Source organism: Pristis pectinata, chromosome 33 (genome assembly GCF_009764475.1).
Source record: "Pristis pectinata isolate sPriPec2 chromosome 33, sPriPec2.1.pri, whole genome shotgun sequence".
NCBI classification, from domain to species: Eukaryota; Metazoa; Chordata; class Chondrichthyes; order Rhinopristiformes; family Pristidae; genus Pristis; species Pristis pectinata.
The window spans coordinates 14,445,458-14,456,600 of record NC_067437.1 but is presented as its reverse complement, the minus strand read 5'-3'; the positions used below and the strand labels follow the sequence as shown (position 1 = coordinate 14,456,600).

Here is an 11,143-nt window from a genome sequence, read left to right as displayed (position 1 = left end):
AGCAGAACAGGTTTGAAGGGCTGAATAGCTAACATGTAGTTTTTGAACTTGATAGCTCAAGTTGTTAAAAGAATGGTCAACTGAGAGTCTGAGTGAAATATTCCAGAAAAATGGTTTAATTCCTGATCTAAGCAATGGAATGAGTCCTGCCATAATCCTCTCAACCATATCATAGAACATAACAGCACAGTACAGGCCCTTCAGCTCGCAATGTTGTGCCGACATTTTATCCTGTTCTAAGATCTATCTAACCCTTCCCTCCCACATAGCCCCCTATTTTTCTATCATTCATGTGTCTATCTAAGAGTCTCTTAAATGTCCCTAATGTATCTGCCCCCACAACCTCTGCTGGCAGTGGGTTCCACGCACCCACCACTCTGTGTAAAAAAAAAACTTGACATCCCCCTTATACCTTCCTACAATCACCTTAAAATTATGTCCCCTCGTGTCAGCCATTGTCGCCCTGGGAAAAAGTCTCTGACTGTCCACTTGATCTATACCTCTTATCATCTTGTACACCTCTATCAAGTCACCTCTCATCCTCCTTCTCTCCAAAGAGAAAAGCCCTAGCTCACTCAACCTATCCTCATAAGACATGCTCTCCAATCCAGGCAACATCCTGGTAAATCTCCTCTGCACCCTCTCTAAGGCTTCCACAATGAGGTGACCAGAACTGAACACAATACTAACCAGAGTTCTATAGAGCAGCAACATCACCTCTCAGCTCTTGAACTCAATACCACAACTAATGAAGGCCAACATTCCATACGCCTTCTTAACAATCCTACCAACCTTCACGGCAACCTTGAGGGATCTATGGACGTGGACCCCAAGGTCCCTCTGTTCCTCCACACTGCCAAGAGTCCTGCCATTAACCTTGTATTCTGCCTTCAAATTCAATCTCCCAAGTGTATCACTTCACACTTATCCGGGCTGAACTCCATCTACCACTTCTCAGCTCAGATCTGCATTCTATCAATATCCTGTTGCAATCTACAGCAACCTTCTACACTATCCGCAACACCACCGACCTTTGTATCATCAGCACTAACCCACTCTACTAACCCACCCTTCCACATCCTCACCATGCTTCATTTAAAATTCTTTACATGGGAGTAGAAAGAGCTTTAGTACATGATTCTATACTTGGTATAAACAGTAAACTGGAATAGTAAACTAATACTAGTACACACCTCACAAACAGTGCAGTGCCACCGGGTCTCCACATGGTGTTTGCACTCATTGCATGTATATACAAAGCGATCCTGGCCCTGGTTGTGAAGCTCCACCAGCATGCACATGGTTGACCACTTGGCTCGTCTCAATGATGAGAATTCCATGTGCTTGTCCCTTGCCAGTGTAAGAAAGGCATCACGTCCATCCATCAGGTCGCAAGCAATGAGTGGGTCAGGATCTAGGATGGTTGGCAGTGAGTTTGAGTTAGGACCCGCGATCAGGCGGATCACAAAAAACACCTGCATAACAAGATAGATCAGACAATTAAAATTCAGTCAAACCAAGTATAATACATTATTCCATTACTGGAAGAATTCTTCATGATACCCAAATAAAAATCTTATTTTTAAAAAAATAAAATTACAAATCTAACTTGGTGATCGTGCTCCTGGAATGAATCTTACTGCCTAACAATGGAAATGATTCTCAAGTCAATACAATGGCATGGCCTTAAATTCATTACAGCAACCAGTTCCAGTTGTTCATCCACTGTGAAAACTAAATATTTCCACACTTCTGTCCTAATTCTAGGCAAAATTGTATTATATGTTTGTATTACTGACAACTAGCAGATTTAAATCTTATTCGTCCAATCAAGCAACTATTTTTCAGGTTTTGTTTCCACCAATTTATTTACAGATTGCTTTATACAATAGATTTATTTAAAACAAAAAGGTGAAGTGAAACATTTTACAATCAGTACAAGAGGATTATACAAATCAATTTGCCAGGAGTTTAGCGAATTGATATGTTTCTCTCAGCTTGCTGCCAACAGAGTGCGAGTTGACAACAGCTCAACTGACTGAAGCATACAAGAGAATAGGCTTTCGCTTAAATCTGTGAAGCAGAAGTTCTCTACCAAACACACGTGCTGTACAACATTGCCCTCCAACAATGAGAGATCCAGAATGAGACCCTGGAAAACAGTTCCACTTTCCTTGTTGTAGGACCTACCCCCCAGTGAAGGCACACATTGACGATGAAATTTTCCATCATCTTCAGTACACCAGAATAATCTTTTGTTGACTGAGGAAAAGTATCTGAAGATTAAGACCTCAAAACCAGAATTAAGCTCATGGCCTTGCCCTCCTGCAAGCTTCAGTCATGCACCACCAACAGCACTGGAGAGATATCACCATGTTACCTCCACAAAATCCTCCAAACCCACTAGTAGGATAAAGGGACCAACATCTGCTCCCACAACAACCACCCCAGCATTCGAGCCTTGCACTCAGTTAGCTGTGAGGGGCAGGCCAACATTGTTTGTATTCCCAACCTCAGACTAGGGAAACAGGCAGCCTATTCCTAGGTCCATCACAGCAGGAGAAAATGACTCAAATCTCCTTGGGAGGGGAAAAAATGCAACATTCTCCACTGATTCCTGCGAACCTCTGACCCATGACTTTTCAAAATGGAGAAGCTGCATTCAGGATGGCATTGAGAACCTCGAATCCATTTGTCAGGAGCACACAGAAGCTCAATGAAAACCACCTCCCAACCTACTCAGCTGCCCAGCAAAGCACCTCCTGACCTACCTGTGGCAGAATCTGCAGGTCCCACATTGGCCCCATCAGCCACTGCAGAGCTCAAGTGCAAGCAAGTCATCCTCAACCTCAAGGGACTGGCCAAGAGGAAGATCATTCATGTTGCAGCATGAAAGCCGAGCACCTATTTTAATGCAGGGATTATCACTGCTCTGCCTGTCCTCATTCAATAGCAGAAACTGAGGGACTGTTGTGTACTATGTCTCACTGAAACGTGGCTCACACCGCCTCACCTGACTGTGCTGTTCAACCTGACGGCTTCTCAATTCACCGAATGGACCGTACAGCATCCTCAGGCAAAGTTAAAGGTGGAGGGGTCTGCTTCTTAATAACTTAAGGTGCTCGGACATGACAGTCGTGGCGAGCTCCTGCTCACCCAGCCTGGAATATCTAATGGTGAAGTGTTGACCATTCTATCTGCCAAGGGAGTTCACTTCAGCTATCCTGATGGCAGTCTACATCCCACTATAAACTGACATGAAGCCTGCACTCAATGAGCTATACTCTGTGGTCAACAACCTTGAGACAGGACACCCTGAAGCCCTCTTCATCATTGCAGGTGACTTCAATCAGGCCAACCTCAAGAGTGTGTTACCAAAATACTATCAGCACATCTGTTCCATCAGGGGCACCAACACCCTTGACCACTGCTATACAACCATCAAGGATGCCTTCCGAGCCACCCCTCGTCCTCACTTTGGGAAATCAGACTACCAGGCTGTGCTCCTTCTCCCTTCATACAAACAGAAACTGGAACGGGAGGATCCGGTACAGAGAGTCATGCAGTGTTGGTCTGAGGAAGCAGATGAGCTCCTACGTGACTGCTTCAAGACAGTGGACTGGTCCATGTTCAAAGACTCAGCAGCCATCTTTGATGAATATGCCACCACCACCACAGACTTCATCAGCAAGTGTGTGGAGGACTGTGTACCAAAGAAGACAATACGGGTATTCCCAAACAGGAAACCATGGATGAACCGGGAGATCCACTCCCTAGTGAAGACGAGGATTGCTGCACACAAATCTGGTAATCCTGATCTGTACAAGAGATCGGGGTATGACTTTTGGAAAGCTATCAGGGACGCCAAGAGGCAATACTGACTCAAAATAGAGTCCCTGACCAGCCGTCAGTTATGGCAGGGCTTACATGCCATATCAGGCTACAAGACGAAGACAGACTGTATAGTTAACAACAGTGCATCCCTTCCTGATGAACTTAACACATTCTATGCGCGTTTTGAACAGAAGGGAAGTGGATTGTCACCATCCACCCTGACAGCCTCCAATGCAGCTGAACCTGTGATCACAGTTGAGGACATAAGATCAGTCTTCCGGAGAGTGAACACAAGGAAAGCACCTGGCCCAGATGGTGTCCCTGGCCGTATGCTCAGATCTTGTGCTGATCAGCTGGCAGAAGTATCTGCGGACATATTTAACCTCTCCCTGCTTCAATCTCAGGTTCCCACCCGTTTTAAGAAGGCCACTATCATCCCGGTACTGAAGAAAAGCAAGGTAACATGCCTCAACGACTACCGACCAGTGGCTCTGACATCCACCATCATGAAGTGCTTTGAGAGGTTGGTCATGGCCCGCATCAACTCCAGCCTCCCAGACAACCTTGACCCACTGCAATTCGCCTATCGCCGAAACAGGTCTACAGCAGATGCCATCTCCCTGGCCCTACACTCAGCTCTGGAGCATTTAGACAGTAAAGACACTTACGTTAGACTGTTGTTTATTGACTACAGCTCTGCCTTCAATACTATAATCCCAAGCAAGCTTGTCACCAAACTCCGAGACCTAGGACTCAACACCTCCCTCTATAACTGGATCCTTGACTTCCTAACCAACAGACCGCCATCAGTGAGGATAGGCAGCAATACCTCCGGCACGATTATTCTCAACACTGGTGCCCCACAAGGCTGCATCCTCAGCCCTCTACTCCCTATACACTCATGACTGTGTGGCCAGATTCTGCTCTAACTCCATCTATAAGTTTACAGATGATACCACCGCTGTAGGCCGTATCTCAAACAGCGATGTGACGGAATACAGGAAGAAGATAGAGAGCTTAGTGGAACGCTGTCATGACAACCTTTCCCTCAACGTCAACAAAAGAGTTGGGTCATTGACTTCAGGAAAGGGGGTGGTGTACATGTACCTGCCTACATCAATGGTGCTGAGGTCAAGAGGGTTGACAGCTTCAAGCTCCTGGGAGTGAACATCACCAACAGCCTGTCCTGGTCAAATCACATAGATGCCACGGCCAAGAGAGCTCACCAGTGCCTCTACTTCCTCAGGAGGCTAAAGAAATTTGGTTTGTCCCCTTTGACTTTCACCAACTTTTACCAATGCACCACAGAAAGCATCCTATCTGGATGTACCATGGCTTGGTACAGCAACTGCTCTGCCCAGGACCGCAAGAAACTGCAGAGAATTGTGGACACAGCCCAGCACATCACGGACACCAGCCTCCCCTCCTTGGACTCTGTCTTTACCTCTTGTTGTCTTGGTGAAGCAGCCAGCATAATCAAAGACCCCACCCACCCGGGACATTCTCTCCTCTTCCATTGGGTAGAAGATACAGATGCCTGAGGGCACGTATCACCAGACTTAAGGACAGCTTCTCCCCCACTGTGATAAGACTATTGAATAGTTCCCTCATACAATGAGATGGACTCTGACCTCATGATCTACATTGCACCTTATTGCACTGCACTCTCTCTGTAGCTGTGACACTTTACTCTACTGTTATTGTTTTTACCTGTACTACATCAATGCACTCTGTACTAACTCAATGTAACTGCACTGTGTAATGTACTGACCTGTATGATCGGTATGCAAGACAAGTTTTTCACTGAGACAAGTGACAATAATAAACCAATACCAAAGGTATACATTATCCAACAGAAATGAAAATCCTGGGGCTGGCTGGAGCACCTGTACCACTGCCTTGGCTCAGATCAGCTAAGGTGGCTCAGTTGACTTGTCTGTATAGTTTATCACTACACCTTTGTCTATTAAATCACGTTTTAATAAAAGTTCATGATATGAGAGTGTTTTCTCACAATTAATATTTGGAGGGAGAATGGATATACATTTTCTAAATCTAAAGGGTGGAGAAAGAGGAGGAAATTGGAGAGAATCGCTAGCCACTTTATGCTTCCTTTGCACAATTGGTAATATCAGAATAAGACCCGCAGAAACTAAACGGCGGCATATTCAGTAATTGATACAAGAGAACTTGCATAACTAATGAAATAGAAAATCAAGTAATTATCTGTAAGACTATAGGAACAGCAGAATAAAACATACCTCCTTGTGCTTTTCCATGGTAGCATAGAGTTTCTGGGAGAGGTCATTAGACACATTGGGCATCCCTGGTTTCTTCTTGTTACCTCGGCTCAGGCTACTCTTATTCTTGCTTGTTTTCTTGTTATTCTTTTTCTTTGCATTTTTGCTGTCTCCCTTTTTTCCCTAGAAAGATGTAAATTGACAGGAATTTGTGGAGTAACTCAGTATGGAATGATGGCTCAATGATTTCAATGTGTTAATGAGGCTTTTTTAATCTTTTAATTTAAGCCATTCACATTTAATGGCAGTGGACTTGCTGTCCCAGGTTTCAAGGCAGCAAGAGCTGCCAGATCTACCTGTGGCATGGTGCACAATTTCTCTGGGTGGAGGGCCAGATTGACAAAGATTTGTGAGGGTCACTCATGTGAAACATAGACTGAATTTACTCATGCATAACCAGTGTGGTATTTTCTGTTACTTTTTTTTTTGAAGATGTTACTCCTTAAATTTATTTTAATTCTATTTCGAATTATTATAGCCTACTTAGAACTTTGTTTTAATTTTATTTAGCACATTCAGATTCCTACCAAACAGGAAGCCATCTATGCTTTCCTTATGTAAAATGCAGGACGTTGCTGCACTGAAGTCCTTGGTCCTGTCAACTAGCAGACTGTTTCATGAAGTTTTATAAACATGGTCCACCTAATTTACAAATGATCACTGAGTCAACAAATGAAGAGCTGGAGCCACCAAATAAGCACAGAGCTGCTACCCATTTTTAACTAACTATAAATCAAACATCTAACCCCAGAAGAACAGGCTAGAGTGCTTATTGTAGTACTTGATGGAGCTCAATAAAAATTAATGACCAAGTTTCACAGAACTTCTGTCTGAATACATGAATATCAAATCTGCGAGGGTGGGGAATGTGTCAAGTGCATCAGGTGAATAGAAATTCTGGAAGTCTAGACATTTCAGTAGCTTGATTTGGAAATTCTTCAAAAACAAAATGTCTTTTGTGATCAGGTTAAAAAAATGAATTAACATCAACACTAGAAAGGAAGGACTCCTCACCCTTTGCAATTTTTCTCTCTGTACCCCCATGGAAATTCCCAACAGCATTACACTATGCCCCAGAATGGCAGTGGATAGGAGTCACTCAAATACCTGGAGATCCAGTGCAATTTCCCAGGCTTGAACACATGGGAAGAGAGATCATCTTTTCTCTCAGTTTAATTTTCCCTTCTTTAACCCACTTCACACTTGCAATTTTTTCATGGCTTGTGCATTTGCTGAGGACTTGCTAATGGTACCTACTGTGCACTTCAATTTTGATAACAAGTAAATGACCTCACAACTTACATCAGTGCTCTCACTAGAAGTGTTGTTTTCCTCTCTCTTGCGCTCTTCTTCCTCTTGCTCCAACTCTTTGATACTTTCCTCCAACACATTAGGCCAAAAATCACCTTCAAAATATGGCAACTCTTTTGCACTTGTCAGTCTGTCTTCTGTTGCCTGCTTAAATATATCCTGCGAGAGAAAAATACATTATGTGCATCTATTGCATACTGTATTATTTAATAAAATCACGATTAGCTACTTTACAAGATGTAATATAAAAATTGTGATCTAATGTAGAAAAACTTTTATTTTAATTCTAACACGCATTTTAAAATAAGATAAGTTGTGCTCACTGGAGAGAACTACAGTACATCGCCTGATCTATGGGTAAAGTGCTGGGAAGTCACCTGCAACAAGGAACAAGATGTGGAAACGAACGACAGGGAATCAAAACCAGGTAATGGCATTGTGGAGATAGAATAACGAAGAGAACAAATAATAGTGAGACAATGGATGTGCAGTTTGATTGAATTCTTTCATGTATGCAGCTATAGAATGTCTTTGTTCTCACTGAATAAAAGGCATGGAAGGAGCTCCAATCAAAATCAAGTGCATGTTCTCCTGAAACACCTGTATACTTGGACTGGCCATTCAAGATGAGGTACTACTCTTTGAATCTCGAAAATGACTATAAACTAGAAAACTAGCAAAAGCGAGTAATTCTGAACTTTGATTTAATTACAGATTAAGTAATATTGTGATCTGTTAAAAAAGGTGCATATATTGTATCATAATAATGCTGGGTTCAAAATACAGTAAAACCCTGATAATCCAGTATCAGATTGTTAGGAAATCTGATGGTTTGGCATTTAGCTCACTAGGGCCCCATTTCCTGCACTCCCTTTAAACTCACCACGTCCTGTATCCAGCACTGTTTAAACTCACCAGGCCCATTTCCCATGTTCCCTCATCAGGGCCTTGTTTCCCATGCTCAAATGACAGAGTTGTACAGCGTAGAAACAGGCCCTTCTGTCCATCTCAACTCTGCTGACCATCATGCCCATCTATTTCCAGTTGCCTGTATTAATTCCGTATCACTCCATGTCTTGTTCATTTAAGTACCTGTCCAGATGCCACCTTAAAATATTGCCTTTATTTGGAAATGGTTATGATGAGTGTAGGAACAACATGAATACAGGAGTTAAAACATTGAAAGCAATCTGAGTATACTGGCCATTTTTAGGTTAGCAGACTTCTAATACTGGGATGCCACTAATATCAGTGGTAGGGTCTCAGATGTTTACAATTTATTTTAATGAGTCAGATTAAGGGGCTGAATGCAATACATCCAAATGTACCAATAATAAAAAGGTAGTCAAGAAAGTCAACTGAGAATAATGAAATCATCAAATGGATACAGACAAGGTTAAAGTAGTGGTGAATGTAGGAGACAGTGACTAAAGTGTGATGAAATGCATGGTTAACTATTTGTGATTTCTGTTTTGTTAATGGTGTACTGCAAAGTTTTGGTTTCCATAACCAAGAAATAACATTATGCATGATTTTGGAAAAGCCTGGCAGTGTAGTAACAGAGGCTTTTTCTTCTGGCTGGAAAATCTAGAATGCCAAGTCAAAGGTGAAGAAGTCAGCCATTTAGGACTGAGATTAATACATTTTCCCACCGAGTGCAAGATTGCTGGATTTTTCGATCTAAATGTACCAAGGGATTTGGGAGAAGAACTGATGTGACACAAGATTAACCAGGATTCCACTGAACAGTGGAGCAGATGATCAGCTTAATCCTACTTGTATTTCCTCAGTTATCACCCACTTCTCCCTAGTCATTCATGAAATCTTTGAACATTTCTTAGCCACTTGAAAAAAATAAATTTTTCAAAACGTGAACACTACTGGCATTTATTGCCCATCCTTAATGGTCTGGAAAAGATGCCTTCTTCAACTGCCATATTGGTGAATGTACTCCCACAGAGTTGCTAAGTAGGGTGTTCCAGGATTTAGACCCACTGAAGATGAAGGAATGGCAATGTATTTTCCCATTCTTTGACTCTATTCTTTAATGTATTCCCAAGCATTTGTTTTAAATCATATTGTTATTTGTGACACAGTGTTCAGTTTTATCCATGGAATTCCTTCCCCAAGAACTTCTAACTCTCTCCAAGCATGATGCACTTTCTTGAACAAGCTCTAGGATGGAGGAAATCTACTTTTTCCTTTTAGAACTCTGAAGCATCAAAGGACCTTTTACTACTTTTAAGTCATTACAATATAAATAGAAATAGTAGCAGCTGGAAACATACATCCCAATGAACCAGTGGGTCTTGGAATTATAATGGCAATAAATACCATGCACAATACCTTATAATCATGAATAATTCGCTCCGACACTGCCTTGTCCAACATCTTCTTGTACCACTCCTGCAGTCTTTTGGGCTTGGGGATTTTCTGATCCAGTGGATGGCAGTGAAAAATATAATCATCGCCTTCACTTGGAGGACAAGCCCAAATGTGCCCTGCTGTGTATCTGGGTCAGATTTAAAAACACATGAAAAGTGTAAAGCCAGATTAGGATCTCTTGCACCAATACAGACAAAAACTACTTGCTGAAACTTCATAAAGGTTGGTTCTCCCATCCACCCCCCGGCCCATCTAAAGGAATGTGTACTCTGTGTACTAGACAGAAGTACAGCAGTTTGGAAGCTAGGCAATTGCACTTGGTCATTCCTTTTTTAGGGAAGTAACTAGGAGCAGTATAATGTTTCACTTTTTAAATGAACCCATCAGTTGCTGAGACAAAATAAATTACAAATTATATCTACTTAACACACACTGTTGGAACATAGCAACATAAACCAATTTGAATGTGTTTTTCCTTGCATTTTCTTATTAAGCCAACTGTCAATAAAATCTCAAACATTACTTCACACAATTAAGATCATATGTGAAATTCAACGCTGTTACGGACTCAGTGAAAGTCCCTTTAAGATAGAGAGTGTGTGTGTATGGGGCGTGCTTACGTCAATAGAAGATAAAGGACGTAATGACGTTGTTGAAGAAGTAAGAAGAAAAGGGGGAGAGAGAGAGAGAGGGGGAGAGAGAGAGAGAGGGGGAGAGAGAGAGAGAGGGGGGAGAGAGAGAGAGAGGGGGAGAGAGAGAGAGAGAGGGGGGAGAGAGAGAGAGGGGGGGGAGAGAGAGAGAGGGGGGGAGAGAGAGAGAGGGGGGAGAGAGAGAGAGGGGGGAGAGAGAGAGAGGGGGGAGAGAGAGAGGGGGGGAGAGAGAGAGAGGGGGGAGAGAGAGAGAGGGGGGGAGAGAGAGAGAGGGGGGGAGAGAGAGAGAGGGGGGGAGAGAGAGAGAGGGGGGGAGAGAGAGAGAGGGGGGGAGAGAGAGAGAGGGGGGGAGAGAGAGAGAGGGGGGGAGAGAGAGAGAGGGGGGGAGAGAGAGAGAGGGGGGGAGAGAGAGAGAGGGGGGGAGAGAGAGAGAGGGGGGGAGAGAGAGAGGGGGGGAGAGAGAGAGAGGGGGGGGAGAGAGAGAGGGGGGGAGAGAGAGAGAGGGGGAGAGAGAGAGAGGGGGGGGAGAGAGAGAGAGGGGGGGGAGAGAGAGAGAGGGGGGGAGAGAGAGAGGGGGGGGAGAGAGAGAGAGGGGGGGAGAGAGAGAGAGGGGGGGAGAGAGAGAGAGAGAGGGGGAGAGAGAGAGAGGGGGGGGAGAGAGAG

At 43.5% G+C, this 11,143-nt stretch overlaps 1 protein-coding gene across 1 annotated transcript in view; it reads right to left on the bottom strand.

Annotated features, from left to right (window-relative positions):
* The window catches only part of LOC127585473 (histone acetyltransferase p300-like), a 102,947-nt gene that overhangs the window by 3,685 nt on the left and 88,119 nt on the right, over positions 1 to 11,143 (bottom strand). The window contains 4 exon segments of the mRNA XM_052042948.1: positions 1,194 to 1,475; positions 6,096 to 6,257; positions 7,437 to 7,604; positions 9,792 to 9,957. Coding sequence (XP_051898908.1) covers positions 1,194 to 1,475; positions 6,096 to 6,257; positions 7,437 to 7,604; positions 9,792 to 9,957 — 778 coding nt within the window.